This window comes from Odocoileus virginianus, chromosome 2, assembly GCF_023699985.2.
Source record: "Odocoileus virginianus isolate 20LAN1187 ecotype Illinois chromosome 2, Ovbor_1.2, whole genome shotgun sequence".
NCBI classification, from domain to species: Eukaryota; Metazoa; Chordata; class Mammalia; order Artiodactyla; family Cervidae; genus Odocoileus; species Odocoileus virginianus.
This window is the reverse complement of record NC_069675.1, coordinates 71,615,799-71,631,762: the sequence shown is the minus strand read 5'-3', so window position 1 is coordinate 71,631,762 and position 15,964 is coordinate 71,615,799. Positions and strand designations below refer to the sequence as shown.

The 15,964-nt window shown below is 45.1% G+C and overlaps 1 protein-coding gene and 1 long non-coding RNA gene across 5 annotated transcripts in view; one reads left to right on the top strand and one right to left on the bottom strand.

Annotated features, from left to right (window-relative positions):
* KLHL29 (kelch like family member 29) overlaps nt 1–8,146 on the top strand; it is a 327,911-nt gene extending 319,765 nt beyond the window's left edge. For all 4 annotated transcript variants that reach the window (XM_070451134.1, XM_020910712.2, XM_070451132.1 and 1 more), the window contains exons 12-14: nt 3,033–3,226; nt 3,556–3,700; nt 5,961–8,146. In XM_070451134.1, coding sequence (XP_070307235.1) covers nt 3,033–3,226; nt 3,556–3,700; nt 5,961–6,144 — 523 coding nt within the window. In that variant the 3' untranslated portion in view covers nt 6,145–8,146. The remainder of the gene's footprint in view (nt 1–3,032; nt 3,227–3,555; nt 3,701–5,960) is intronic.
* Nucleotides 7,828–13,642, bottom strand: LOC139029904 (uncharacterized). The gene is made up of 3 exons (XR_011482190.1): nt 9,304–13,642; nt 8,975–9,131; nt 7,828–8,042 (listed from the first exon to the last, which is right to left on the bottom strand). It is a non-coding gene; the product is annotated as an uncharacterized lncRNA (long non-coding RNA).
* Nucleotides 13,643–15,964: the final 2,322 nt, after the last annotated feature.

The window sequence follows — 15,964 nt, the reverse complement described above, 5'->3', positions numbered from 1 at the left end:
TTGCGGTAGCTGTGGTTACTGGATAAATGATAGTCGAGCGCCTCACTCCGCAGGGTCATTTGCATGTCATTAGCATATCCTTCCCAAGCAGGAAGCTGACAGATTGAGCTGATGGAGGGCTGGTGGCTTGGCAATCAGCCACTTGGAATAACGAGACCATTGCATTTGGCGGAAGGTGCCATCGTACCAAAAACCTGAAGACTAACAGCCACATCACCTTCCACTGTCTCCCAGCTCCTTGTGCAGGAGCCCTTTGGATCTCTGCCACATTGACTTAAAAAACAGATATCCAAACTTCTGACACTGTCCCAAAAGGCATATCTCCTATTTATTCCATCTCCTATCAGCCACATATCATTTTTTGGGGCCTCGTTGAATCAGCTCTTGCTGCCCTTCAAGGTGCTGGAGCCTCTTCTCAAATCCCAAAGTCTGTGCAAGCTGGATGTCTCCACAGCCAGGGGCGCCTGCGAGGAAAGACCATCTTCCTGGGTCCCCAAGCTGTGACTGTGCGATGACTCATGCCCCCAGGAGGCTCACAAGGAAAAGTGTGCCTCCCAGGAAAGGTGTGCCGGGGGAATCCCATGTGGCAGTGCAGCAAGCCCATGATGGAGGTCCCGCCTTGGGTCCAGAGCCCTCGAAAGCACAGTGAACAGCATGGTGAGCTGTGAATGAAAGATCCAGAGAGAATGTTTGTGAGAGCAGCCCTCAGGGAACAACGGATAGACACAGCTGCCCCAGGAAGAAAGACCTCACCGATCCCAGTTCAGTGGCCAGTCTGCTCAACACCAAGTCTACTCTTGCCATCAGCTGCTACCTATTCTCATGGTTTCCCCCATCCTGCCTGGAACTCACATTCCATCACGTCTCCATCCTCTGAATTTGCCACTTTGTCCTGCACCAGACATCCTGCAGATGTGTTCAGTCCAACCCTCTACCATTTCCACACCTGCCCCTAGAGCTGATTGCATGAGAAAATCCCATGATCTTGGAGTCTAGCTCCACTATGTATTGAAATCTTCCAATCTACTGGATCTTCATGGTACAGGGCATCTTTTCGAGTTTTCCTTGTCAACCACTTCTCCCACTCTCTAGAGTGTGTGTCTCCCACCTTCATTTCTCTCCTCAAGGCTCTGACCCTGCAGACTCCTTCAATACTTTACTCCTGCTTCATAGAGAAATTGGAGCCATCAATCAAGAACTCTATCCTCTTCCTGCCATCACTCTTGCATCTACCTTTACACTCATGCCATCCTTGCCTTCCTCGCTCATGCCTAAATGGCCACCACTTTCCTTTCCACTCTGGATCCAATCTGTATCCAGGTACCAGGAGCCCCTGATCATCAGCTCTCCCCTTTCTCTCATATATAAGTCATCTTTCATTATCCACTTGGCTCCTTCTTATTATCATGTAAACACAATTAAACCTTCCCCTCCAAAAGTAAAACAAAACCCGTGCTGTGCTGGAGCTGGTCATACTGGTTCATGGGAGCCCATGCCTAAATCTTCAGGAACTCTGCATGTCAATATTATCTGCTACAAATATTATTAAAAATTAAGTCATACAGGGAATTCCCTGGTGGTCCAGTTGTTAGGACTCCATGCTTTCACTGCTGAGGGCATAGGTTCAATCCCTGGTCAGGGAACTAAGATCCTGCAAACCCACAAGCCATGTGGCAAATAAATAAAATTTTAAAATAAAACTTGTCTTATAAACTTAGAATTAATTTAAAAACAAAGGCAATTCAGACTCAAAACTCATCACTATCTAATTTTTTACTCCATTTTACCAACTGCCTGTACTCTATGTGTCCACTGCATCTGAACGTGAAGGAGATTCTGCATGCTGGGGTGCTACTGGGTTGCTCTTCCCAGCCTCACAGTCAGTGATGTCCTATTGGTAGCCTGAAATCTGTCATGAATTAACATCACAGAAATCAGCAAAGGCTACACATCAGGACTTTCTTCCCTGGAGAACTAGCTTTTATAATTTATCAGCATATCACAGACAATACCTCTTAGCAGTCCCTTCTAAGTCCCACATTCTTGGCCCATCTTCCCAACGAAGTTTCACCCAAGAGATGTCTCCACCAGCCATTTCCACTGCCTGGCTTCCCGCTCCCTCCTCCATACACAAATAACCCTGCACTTCCTGTTTCACATAATGTGCCCTTGACACACCACCGGTGACCTGCTGGAGACTTCCTGATCTCCCATCACATCCTCCATGCTGCAGCTTTGTCTCCTGTCACACCACCATTCCTCTCAGACCCCTCTCAGACCCCCTCTATAGGATGGCATCTCCCCAGTGTCCTCAGCCCATCTTCACCCCATATTCTCTGTGAACCTCCTTGCCTTCAGTTTCCATTTACATGCTGATGATCCCAAAGCTGAATATTTGATCAAGACCAAAATACCAATTGCCCCTGCACATCCCCAAATTGCTACCTGCAGATACTTTAAACTCCTCAGGAATAAAAGCCAAACTCATCCTCCTTCCCAAACTCTCCCAACTTTGGTTCCCTGTCCCATGAGTAGTAGGCATCCTAGGCAACTCCCCAAACTAAGACAGTGATTCATGCTGGACTGTCTCAGTTCTCCTCTCCTTCTGTTCCCACCTCCTTCTTTGGGCCAGGCCACTATTTCCCCAGTTTTCAGTCCACAGGTGGGTATATTTCAGTCCATGGGAGATGCCCAGTGCAGGACTGGGGAAGAAAAGAGCAGGGCTGAGTGGGCCTGGAAGCTGGGGAGCCCAGTGTGAGTAAACAAAGGAAGACAAAAGTCTGCACAGAGCTTTTGACAGACAGACAAGAGCTCCCTGAGGTTCAGGAGGAAGGCAGAGAGGGCTGGGTTGGGCAAATTCCTGGGTGGTCTTGAGTGACTCATCCCAAGTGCCCCTAACTATGTGATTTCCAGTTACACCCAGGGCAGAAAGAAGGCGGTGGGGCTCCCCCATGTCTGCTGCCTTGGTTGGGGCCCCTGCCCTGCACAAGACCCATCTCTGATTCTGGGCACCTATTCTCCTCTCTCAACAGGTACGACACCATCACCAACCAATGGGAGGCGGTAGCCCCTCTGCCCAAGGCAGTGCACTCAGCAGCAGCCACCGTGTGTGGTGGGAAGATCTATGTGTTTGGGGGCGTGAATGAGGCAGGCCGAGCTGCAGGCGTCCTCCAATCTTACGTCCCACAGACCAACACGTGGAGTTTCATCGAGTCCCCAATGATTGGTGAGAACCAGTTGTCTCCTCGGCCCAGAACCAGGGCAGCAGCCCCACCCCATTAATTTATTCAGTCTCAATATCCCAAGCCCAGGTGGCCAGCTTAGCCCAAGGGTTCTGCAAACCCAAGTCTGGGCTGGGGGACAAAAGGGGAATGTGGGGAGGTGAACCCCAACCTAGGTGCAGCTGCAGCTCCCACTACCCAGACAAAGGGCCAGTTGGCCCGTGCCAGCTGCCTCCTGGCCCCAGCCCAGTCCTCAGGCTACCCAGTAATGCTGGAGGTCTCTGCAGGCCCAGCAGAGGACCCTGATCTGTCCCTTGCCCTGCTCTCCCGGCAGACAACAAGTACGCTCCGGCCGTCACCCTCAACGGCTTCGTTTTCATCCTGGGTGGGGCTTATGCCAGAGCCACCACCATCTACGACCCAGACAAAGGGAACATCAAGGCCGGCCCCAACATGAATCACTCTCGCCAGTTCTGCAGGTGAGGGGACAGGAAGGAAGGAAGTCAGGGGGAGGGAACGCAGGAGGGGTTGGCGCAGATGATGGACCACCATCCTGTGACCCAGGCGGTGCCCAGGCCAGAGCAGCACCATGGGTGTGGGTGTTCATGCAGAGCAGAGAGGGAAGCGCCCCAGGGCAGCCCCTGGCCCAGAAGCCTAAACCCTGGGCTCCTGCAGACCACCCCTCCTCAAAGCTGAACAGGAAAGGCTTCCAACAGCCCTGGGTCCTTAAGGCCTCACCTTCTCTCAGCGAGAGGAGAGGGTGGTATTGTGAGGTTTGCCCTCCCCCAGGCCTGCCTTCTGGGTCAGATGAGAGGTAGTGCCCAGCCCAAGCTATGGATACCCTACATAGGATGATGGCGATTTATGCCCTGACAACGTGTATGATCCTAGTGGATCTTTAGAGCTGGACCCAGTGAGGCACAAGGCATGGCTGCTCCGGAGCCCCAAAGCTGCCTGGGCAGAAACACACCCAGACCAGACCACCCCGCAGGAAGAGAGAGGCAGAGGTCAGGGTGTGGCCTAGTTCCTCGGATGCTCTGGTCCCAAACTTAAGCATTCTGGGCAGTGAGGTACACGCTGTACTCTTCCAGCACCATCCTTTCCCAGACTAAGAGGAATAAGGAAACTGAAAGGGTCCCAGAGACTCCATTTGCAGCCTTTCAATACAAAGCCTTCCTGAAGACTCCTAGAGGTGACCCCTGGTCCTCAGTGCGGGAACAGCATTTCTGAGTGCCCACTGTGTGGCATGGCCAGGAAAGTGACAGTTCACCGCTAACATATTATGTGACCTCAGGGAAATAATGTCCTCTCTCTGGGGAAGTTCTAGCTATAAATGGGCCCTTGGACCAGATGAGTGCCAAGTTCCTGTTAGTATGACAATGTCACGGTTCTTGAGCCCTCTTTCACATACTACACGGTGGCCATGTCCATGGTAACTCTGACAATATTGTCCTGTGATCAAGACAACCAGGGTGTGGGCACCCCTTGTGGGTGGGGGGACTCCCATGCCTCACCTGAGAGTAAAAGTGGGCGTGGAGAGATGATGCCTGAGGAGGGACTTAAGCCAAGTCTTGCACTGGAAGCAAGGAAAGGATATGCCACAGGGGAAGAAGTGTGAAGGGCCCAAGACAGCACAGAGCTGTGAGAAGTCTGGGAGCTTCAGAATCTGGGAAGAAATATAGACACACAGGTTGTGTCAAGGCTCTCAGGCTTTCAGAAATGGGTGGTGACTTAGGAAGTGCATCTGCTCGATGTCAGGGGATGGCCAAGAGAAACAGCCATTAGCTGAGATGAGAGAACTTGGACTAGAAGCACAGGTGTAGCCATCTGTGTGAAGGGGTAGCTGAGATTCGCAGTAAGGGAGACAGTGCAGAAGAGCAGGGAGCCATCCAAGACAGCAGGACCCAGCCAGTGAGTGTGGCACAGGGTAGGCACCTGGGCCACCGTGGTGATGCCGGGAGCACACTGGGCCCCAGTGGCCACGTGCAGCAGCACAAGGTCACACGTGTGAAGGAATCACAGCATCAAGCTTTGACTCTGAGCCCCTCAGCCAGGGTGAAATTCCTATTCGAGTAGCCCATACTCAGTTATGGTTTAGTTCCTTACACCCTGTCTGCTACCATTCTGGTGAGTCATGTTTCCAGCTGGATTTGAGTCGTAGGAAGGCTCTGTCCTGGCAACACCAACAAGATGCTGTGTAGAGACCCATGACCTGAGCCAAGTACCTGTATATAGAGTCTCCCAGCCAATCTGAGTCAGATGAACAGGCCCTGGGCCACCCAGTAGGCATCAGTGTCACCCACAGCCAGAGGGTAGTATAGCGTGGCATCCTGATTGGTCCTGGAGGAGAGGTGTTTTTCTTCCACCAGCTGAGGTCAGAGGGCAAAGAAGAGCAGCAAGATCCCATAGGACTTTTTCTTCTTAAAATTTATTTATTTTTACTCATTTATTTACTTGGCTGCATCAGGTCTTACTTGCAGCATGCAAGGATCTTCAATCTTCCTTGCATCATGCAGGGTCTTCAGTTGCAGTATGTGGAATCTAGTTCCCTGGCCAGGGATTGAAACTGGGTCCCCCACATTTGGGAGCATGGAGCCTTAGCAACTGGACCACCAGGCAAGTCCCCAAGATCCCATAGGACTTTTGCAAAAGGGGAGAGGCAGCCAGCAACAGGACAGGGCTCTCCTGGTCCCAGGGGGAATCCCCAGTGGCTAAGTCTCTCCCCGCTTTCTCTGACAGCGCCGTGGTGCTCGACGGCAAGATTTATGCAACCGGAGGCATTGTTAGCAGTGAGGGGCCAGCCCTGGGTAACATGGAAGCCTATGAGCCTGCAACCAACACGTGGACCCTCCTCCCCCACATGCCCTGCCCCGTGTTCAGACACGGCTGTGTTGTGATAAAGAAATATATCCAAAGCGGCTGACATCAGCGGAAAGGCCACACCGAGACTGTGGACATGTCTGGTGAGGCAAATGCTACTCACAAAGATCGACTTTCAGCAACACCGATAAGAGGCCAACCAACCCAATCAAGGAACTCACTGCGCTCAACATTTTGAATACTCTCTACATTGAATGTAGGAAATCATCCTCGCCTTTGGGGGGACAAGAAGGAGTGGCCTCCAGGCAGCAGGAACCACAACCCTCCCAGCGAGCGAGCAGGGCCTTGGCACTCCCGCAGGGGCACTTGCTCTGAACGGAGGTGCTCGCTCGGCCCCGTGCAATGGAGTCTCACATAACTTTCCAGCTGGGAGAGAGCAGCTGTCTTTTCCTTCCTGCAGAGCAAGCTTGACCCCCAGCCAACCATAGATCAGTCATCCTCTGACAATATTAGACGTCAGGCTCTTTTGGAATAAGATCAAAGTGTCCTTACCACTTTGATTCCTACTTTTGTTTTTAACCAATCTACACTTTCAGTGGCCAAGGGAAAACAAGGGACAATACTATGTTACGGGGACACGAGGCCAAGGAGGCCGCCAGTCCCCACTGGGTCGATAAGTCCAGCCACCACATGGAGCCCGATGTGACTGGGGCAGGGCTGCCGTGGGGAGAGCTGGGGACAGCCGTCTGTCCCTTCACAGGGTTTTCTACCATGTTTTTGCTGGAGAAGGACAAGGTGATTGTGCTAGCTTTCTCTTATCCAGTATGAATTATTTAGATTTCCAAGGCATTTTCTTGATAAACAAAAAGGCTATTTTTAAGTACCAAGAGAAGGAGGCGGTCTCAAGAGGGATAATGTGGGAATTCCCAAAGCTCTTTGTAGGTAGTGCCAGAGTGGGGCATTTGCTCCAATTTTTCTATGTGCAGAATAGAGGATCTCTCCTGGGTGGCTGGGGTGGTGAAAGCCCCATTTTATTTTTAGAAAAAGTAACTCCCAGACAGCCCTGTAAAAGCCATGCCTCATGGAGGCATTGTCAAGGAAAGACGACTGTTCCAGAAGGTAACCGGTTCTGGCTCTCAACACCAGGCCAGCTCCCTCCATGAGGTAAAGCTGAGGACCCGGGCCAGGCTGGAAGGGAAGGAGGGAGAATACATGTCTACAAAGCACAGGAGACTATTTTTGATATTTATAGCTATATATTAAGGCACCTGCCACAAAGAGCTCTCAGGATGGGGACAGCCTTCTCAGACGAGCCATGACAGGCAAAGCCTGACAGGTAAGAGCAGAACCACTCTTCTAGTAGCATCTTAACCCAAGCAAGGGGAGCCCTGAGAGAAGGCCACCCCGTGGCTCACAGAGAAAGGCCTTCCCACTAGTCCTCAGACCCTCAAACCTCACACGGTGACCAGTTTCCATTCCAGGGCATGAAGGATGCGGCCGCCACTGCTGCGCTGTTGAGTCGAAGTTGGTACCAAATACACATTTACCATTTTTATATCTGGGAAGTCGACTTGCCGTCATCTCATCGTGAAAACCATTTCTAAGGGGAAAAGGACAGGACACGCGTTCCATCTTTCAGTATTTGATGACACAAGGTCCCAGTGTTGGGCATCAACTTCTCGCACTACAAGTGTGGCTCCCACTTGGACAAGATACCGAGCTTCGTTATGCAGTTTTTAATATTATTTATTCTTTTAAAAAAGTAATAAGCACAAAACTACATACGTTGTATGTCATTTAAAGTATTTATGTCAAACAGGGTGCAAGTGTGAACCCAAGGACTGGAGCACAAGTGTCTAACTGCCTGGGGCAGGGCGGATGTCAGCGTTGGTGTGCGTCTGCCTCCAAAGGAGGTGCTAGTGGTCAGCGAGACTCAACACAGATGACATTGAAATCCCGTTTCTCTCCTCATCTATCACACTGGAGCAAAACTGGCTATTTCTGTGAATGATATAAAACAGGGTTCTCTGTAATGGTATTGTACATAGTATATGTTTATTGTTAAGTTCTTGTTATATTATAATAAATATATTTATAGATCTAGACTTGGAAGCCAATGGAATGCCTCTGTGTGCCACCATCCTTGACCCCAAGATGAGCAACCCCATGCAGGCCTGTGTTGCCTCTCCTAACAGCTGTTTGGGCTCTGCCACAGACTCAAATGCAGATCTTGGTGATCAGAAAGGATAGGACTCCTTAGCGAGGGAATGTATAGAGCTGAAAGTCAAGAATCAAGGACAATTAAAGTCTAAGTTGAAAGAGACTTGCAAACACTCTAGCACTGACTCTCAGGATCTCCCTTCAGTTTAAATGCTTTTTTTTTTTTTTTTTTTTTGCTGTACTGCCTGTGGGGTCCTTAATTTCCTGACCAGAGATTGAACCCACCACCTCTGCACTGAGAGCAGGGTATCTTAACCTCCGACCACCAGAGAAGTCCCCAGTTTAAGTGCTCTTGTTACACCTGTGCAACTCAAAGCTTCAAGGTTAGCTTTCCCCTGGTCTGACTCCTGTGCCTGAGACCCTTTTGGAGGACTGTGCCAAATCCACATGGCAACTCCACTTCATCAGCCTGAGATACGTTACACCTCCTCCAGGAAGAACAAGCTGTGCCTTCTATCCTAAAATCCAGTCAAGGTGGCCTCCCTGCCTTCTTCAGTCCTATCATAGGCTGTTCTCTAATCTGTTGAATAGACTGACTTTGCTCTACTAAGGACACCCACACAAAGCCCAGGGCGAAAGTGTAGAGCACCAGACAGGATTGCTCCCTCTCTTACAGAGAAAATGTCTAGATTTAATGGATTAGTAGGAGAAGGCAGATTTACTAGCATTTCACCCACATGAAGAACCCCACACCCTTAATCCCCAAATCTCACCAAGACCTAGTGTCTCCTTGCAAGAAAAAAAAATTTGGAAGAAGGTGAGCTGGGATAGGTGATCTGGGAGTCCTCAGAGAACTCAGCTGACAGCTTATGATGAGTGGACCATACACTTGCCAAAAATACCTGCCCTGGTCCCTCAGCAACATCAGTCCTAGAGGAAAGAAAGGATGGAGAATATCTGGCAGATCCCAATTATGAAGAGCTGAAATGATAAACCATTATAAAAACCAAGCAATAGTTTGTTACCTCTTTCCTTCTCTACTTTATTTGCCTAAATCAAAGGAAATATTTTCTCTGGGTCTATGAAGAGTCTGTGTACTTACCATGAAAGACATGTGTATCTGCTGTATCAGGCGTCCTTGTAACCATGGGGAGAGTCTCTTACCATCAGACCTGGCATGGATGGTGAGGAAATTTATTGTGACAGCCACAGACAGGAAATGGATCACAGTGTGTGTGTGTGTGTGTGTGTGTGTGTTTGTGTGTGTTTGAACTTTAAAAATTCAAAGCTGAAATGAGAAGAAAACAGGAAAAATATTTGCAGTCCATTTGACAAAAGATTAATATCTTTATTAAAAAACCCATGTGATTCAATTAGAAACTGTTGAGTGATTCCAACTGTTAAATAGGTCATGAATAGACCTTGCAAAGAGGAAACATATAATAAAAAAGTTCAACATTGATAATTATTAAATAATGAAACTTAAATAATGAGGTCACATCTTTACTTACTAAATTAGCTTCCCAAACCTTAAAAAAATGGCAGGGGTGAGGGGGGGGCGGGTGAAGAGCAGTGGAACTCCTGGGTAGCACCAAGGGCTTCGTAACCTAAAATGGCTCTTAGTAGCACGGCTGATGACATGTATCAAGAGCCTAAAGAGTACCTGACCCGTAAATCCATTTCTGGGCATCCATCAGGAAATAATGTGAACCATGGAAAAGGTCATGTAACAACTAGCTCTCATTTATTGATGCTAACTATATGCCAGACACCATACTGAGCACTTAAAGCACTGAATCCTCATAATTCTACTAGACAGTAGCTGCAATATAGAAAACATTAGAAGGGGGGAAAGTGAAAGTGAAAGCTGCTTAGTCATGTCCAACTCTTTGTGACTCCATGGACTTTACAATCCATGGTATCCTCCAGGTCAGAATACTGGAGTGGGTAGCCTTTCCCTTCTCCAAGGGTCTTCCCAACCCAGAGATCGAACCCAGGTCTCCCTCATTGCAGGCAGATTCTTTATCAGCTGAGCCAAAAGGGAAGCCCGAGAATACTGAAGTGGTAGCCTATCCCTTCTCCAGCATATCTTCCCAACCCAGGAACAGAACCGGGGTCTCCTGCATTGCAGGCAGATTCTTTACCAAGTGAGCTATGAGGGAAGCCCTATAGAAGGGGGGGAGCAAGATTCATATTTGTATATGACTATCATTACATAAGTATATAATAATATATAAGCTATATACATATACACAAAAATATGTAAAATATGTATATTAAAATGACCAGATGTATAGTCATAAAACTACTATTCATTGAGCTGATGGAATTGTGGACAATTTTCTTTCTCTTTTCCAAAATGTATATAAAGTGATGACCTTATTTTTATAATAAAGATATAGATATACATGTATATTTTTAATGAGGAATGAAGGACAGAAAATAATCTTTCTCCTATATTTAGCCTGAGAAATTCTCAAAGATCATTCTTATCTTGGACATCATAAACAATGGAGAATTTAGAAAGGGTTCAGGACAGTGTAACAAAGCATTGTAAATAAGAAAATAGATTTCCAGTAATAATCAAGACTGTTTTGTTTTTTTAAACCTAAAGGCTAGAGGTCAATGGATTATATCTTTCAGTACATGAAAATTTTCATAAAACTAATGAACATCAACACTTCTCTGTGTTCTTGGAAAGTCAAGGAAGATGAAAAAGACAATAATAAAGAAGAAAAAATTCTAGTTCAACAAAAGAAAACATCTATTTGTGCAAAACTCTGGAATAGGTTACCAAGGTCCTTGTGAAGATCTTCTCTAATTATATATTTTATAACATAATTGCATCCATTATCTCATGTTATCCTCTCAATTACCCAAAAAGGCATAGGGCTTCATCTTCTTTCTTTAAGAGGAAACAATCTCAAAAAAGTTGAGTGACTTGTGCATTAACAGTTAGGCCCCAGGTGTTGTCCATACACTATTATATTTGACACTCATCATAGTCCTACAGAGGATGGTTATCCCTGCTGACAGTGAGACCACAGGTTCCAGACATGATGTAGAGTCAGTCTAAGGCATGTCAGTATTCAAACCCCGCTCAGAAGGCCTCCAGAGAGGTTGTACTACATCACACTGCCTCCTCAAGTCTGTCTGGAACTGTGTGGCTATTATGGCCCCAAGACTAAGGCTCCTTCCTCCTTCCCAAGCTACCTCAGAAACCTGTGTTAAGAAAACAGAGAATTCTGTGAATACGATGGACATTTAGCTCTGTGCTGGATCCAGTCCTCTTTAGAAGCATTTTTTTTTTTAATGGCTGGAAAGATTCTCGTAACACACTGGCTTCCTCCACAGAAGACTATGGTTTCACATAGGAAACTTGAGTTTAGGGGAAGAAAAAAGTCACTAACTAAGATACTATTGCTGCTCATTTGAAACTCCTCCTGTGAGCCTTCACTCTGTGTGAACTCTTAAGGAGTTCCAACCCCAATCAGAGAGAGTAAAGCAAAGTGGAGAACAGGGCTAGCACTGGCTGCACCATCCTCCACCCCAGAGGGTACACCATGACCTTGTCACCCAAGGCATAGAAGGTCAAACTGCTAAATGAGGACCTGAGGACCTGAAATGAGGACCAAGAAGCCACCTTTTACATATGATAGCAAAAACTAGACAGCCCAAAAATCTATTGTCATCTTCTCAAATTTACAATCCACGTGCTCTGCTGACCTCTAGGTAACACCTGGCAAGTCTCTTGGGCATCTTTCCTCATGACAGGTGAGCACAGCCCTTGAGTGGATCACACCAGGCTAATAACACTATGTTCTCTACAGGCAGGGACCATGTCCTCCTATTTCTCCCACAGGGCACATAACCTTGATGAGTAGGGGCAGCAGATTCTATTGGCAGCATGAAAAATGTTTTGAGTTACGAAAAGTATAAAGGCAAGGCCACAATTTTATGCTCTGCTTTATCCATCCCTGTTTACAGGTGACAAAAGAAGCAATAGTTTTATTAAAAGGTTTTTACTTACTATGTATATAGAATTCCATCACTCTTGGAGAAGCTAGACACTGCTAGTGCAAACCTAGACACCACAGAATCCATCAGCCCTGTCCCCTTAGGGTTTAAGCCCTGGGGACTTGGCATTCCTGGCAGTAAAAATCAGTCTTTCAAGCCCTTCAGTTCAACCCCTACATTCCCTGGTGAAAGTGTTAGTTGCTCAGTTGTGTCTGACTATTTGCAACCCCATGGACTGCAGCTCGCCAGGCCCCTCTGTCCATGGAATTCTCCAGGCAAGAATACTGGAGTGGGTTGCCATTCCTTTCTTCAGGGTATCTTCCCAACCCAGGGATCCAACTCTGGTCTCCAACATTGCAGGCAGATTCTTTACCATCTGAGCCACCAGGGAAACCCTACCTCTCTATTACTACTACTGCCCTATTTTAAGTCTTTACTTCTTAGTTGTTGCTATTACAGCCTCTTTTATGATTACTTTTTAAAGTAACAGCTTTATTGACATGTAATTTGCATGTGAAAAAATTCACCCTTTTAAAGTATCTAATTCAGTGGTTTTTGGAATATTCACAGAGTTAAGCAACCATCACCACTATCTATTTGCAGAACATTTTCATCATCTCAAAAATTAAGCCTGGGAGTTTTGGGTTTGGGAGCATAAGCCACCTGTCTCCTTGCATGGTCCTGCAATAAATCTTTCTCTGTTCCCCCTGCCAAAAAACTATATCCATTAGCAATAACTCTCTGTTATCCCCACTCCCAGCACATGGCAACTACAAACCTACCTTTTGTTTCATGGATTTGCCTATTATGGACATTTCATATAAATCAAATCACACAATATATGGTCTTTTATTTCTGGCTTCTTTCACTTACCATTGAGTTCTCAAGATTCACCCATGTTGTAGTAGGTACTAGCACTTCATTCCTTTTTTATGGCCAAATAATATTCCAAATAATGAATATAAAAATGGGTATATTTTGTTTAACCATTTATCAGTTGACGGGCATTTGGTTTCCTTCCTCATTTTAACCATTAACAATGCAGCTATAAACAAACATATGCAAGGTTCTGAGATTAAATAAATTTGGAAAATGCTAGGTTTAACAAAGTTAAACAGGTTTCTTTATGACAGAACTTCTGTGTCAAGAACACAGGGACAGTCATAATTTTACTGAAGTGGATACATGAAGTAGTGGTTTTCAAACTTACACAAGTAAGTGTATTTCACTTACCTACCACACAAATCTGGAAAACTTTTTCTCTACTAAACTATGACAAAAGCTCAAATAGTTACATGGGATGTTGAGGTCAATACATTCTGCCTCTCATCTTTGAGAGAAGCACATCAGAAAGCAAAGGAATTATTATGAAAAATTCTAAAGCAAATTCTAGTTTAGAACTCTCAAAATATTTAAGAAAAATTGATATACCTTTATATGGTAGTAGAAGGAGTAAGATCAGTGTTCTTTGAAATCAACAAAATCCTTTTTCTGAATACAGCAAAATGTTTTACTGCAATTTTCTAAGTTCCGAAAAGACTTTTGCATCTCTTACACTGCACTGTAAAAACACTGAAAAAATGAAAATAATTTCACAATAATCATTCTACACAACTAAAATACCCAACCCTCATATTCAGTGACAGTTGTAAAAACGTGATCTGACAATTTCCGGGAATTACTCTTGGGCATTTTGCACTTTATTAATCTTGAACAGTTTGACAATCTTCTTAACGAATAAGCTACAGCAGAGAATAAAGATATCCATTATTTGTCCCATCAACATTTAAAATTCAAAACTTTCACCTTAATTCTAGTATTCTCATTAGATTATATTAAAACATAAAAATATTCTATTTAATATCTGTTTAGATTAATATTTGTGTTAATGGTGAGACAAGTTTCATCCAATTCTAGTTATAAAATCTGGAACATATCTGGGAGTAAAAAAGAGCTTTTTGAAGATCTTTTGCTTTTTAGTTTCTGTGGATATATATTTAAGTTCAAATAATGTGGAAATTATTTGTAAAGAAACATTCCAAAGATGTGAAACTGATTTTTTACAGTGTGATAGGCAATTATTTCTTTCTTTGCTACAAACTCCATTTAAAACAAGCTTATTAAGGAAATGTCTTTATTAAACCATGGTAAACTACAGAACTGACAGCTTACTGATGTTTCCTCTAAATATATGAAGTAATTTGAGACTTCCCACCACAAATAACTTTTATTTCATAATATTTTAAGTATAACATTACTTGTGGATTGTCACATCTCCTTTTAAAAGAACATTCTGTTTGCAAAGACTTGTTAAAATACTTTGCACTTATTAAAATGCTAAAATAGAAATTTATAACTATTTCCAATACTTTCCTAAGGAAATTTAAGCTATAAACAAAGTAACTATACAAAATGTTTAGAAATAATGCTATCTCATATCAAGATTAATTTTGCTTTGCTGCCATAATGAAAACATTAGAAAGTTCTATATAGATAGCCACAGACATATGATTCAGGCTATTCATGTATTGTTTTGTTTTGTTTTTATTAACAGTTCCAGAGTCTCTTAAGCCTGTGGTTTTACTGGTGGCTCTTAAGCTACTATGACAACATATGATTTTGGAGTAATGTTACTGATTTGCCATTGTTTAAGAAGTTGGAAATTCAAGAGCATAGCCTGTCAGGCTCCTCTGTCCATGGGATTCTCCAGGCAAGAATACTGGAGTGGGTTGCCATTTCCTCCTCCAAGGGATCTTCCTGACCCAGGAATCTAACCCGCGTCTCTTCTGTCTCCTGCACTGGTAGAAGGGTTCTTTACCACTAGGGCCACCTGGGAAGCCCAAGAGCTTATTAGGGATCAAATATATTAAACCACACCTGACATTAGACCTTTTTTAAAACACCTATTCTACCTAGTAAATCTTAAACCCTGTGCTCTGACAAAAGTCTCCCTTCAGTACATTCACATGGTTCCTCCCACTGTATTTCTCTTTAGATTCATTACAGACATTAAGTCCCTAGATCCTTTCCACTGTCTCCCAATTTAGTAACCTCACTCTGGTTTCATTTGCATTCATACCCAGGAATGGAATTCCTCTCCCCAAAGTTATCTCACTCAGCCCCCTAATATTCTGGTCCTTCAGTTGGACAAACAAGCCTAATTACAGTCTTCATCCAACTATCAGCGTCCTCTGAGGCTTCATCTGGGGTGACACCTGCAAAGCCGGGGAAAACCCACATTCACATAGGCTGGCGCCACTGCTAATACACGGCCCCCAGCCTCAGCTCTGCCCTCACTTTATTCTCACCGGCTCCTGAAGAGTTCCCTTTCCTCTTTTCATCAGTGACTTCTAAACCTTCACTTCTCTCCCTCAAATTTCTTATTTAGAACTCCTCATTCTTATCAGAAGAGTATAATGAGATGGATGAAACTGGAGCCCATTATACAGAGTGAAGTAAGCCAGAAAGATAAAGACCAATACAGTATACTAACGCATATACATGGAATTTAGAAAGATGGTAACGATAACCCCATATGCAAAACAGAAAAAGAGACACAGATGTACAGGACAGAATTTTAGACTCTGTGGGAGAAGGCGAGGGTGGGATGTTCTGAGAGAACAGCATTGAAACAAGTATACTATCAAGGGTGAAACAGATCACCAGCCCAGGTTGGATGCATGAGACAAGTGCTCAGGGCTGGTGCACTGGGAAGACCCAGAGGGATGGGATGGGGAGGGAGGCAG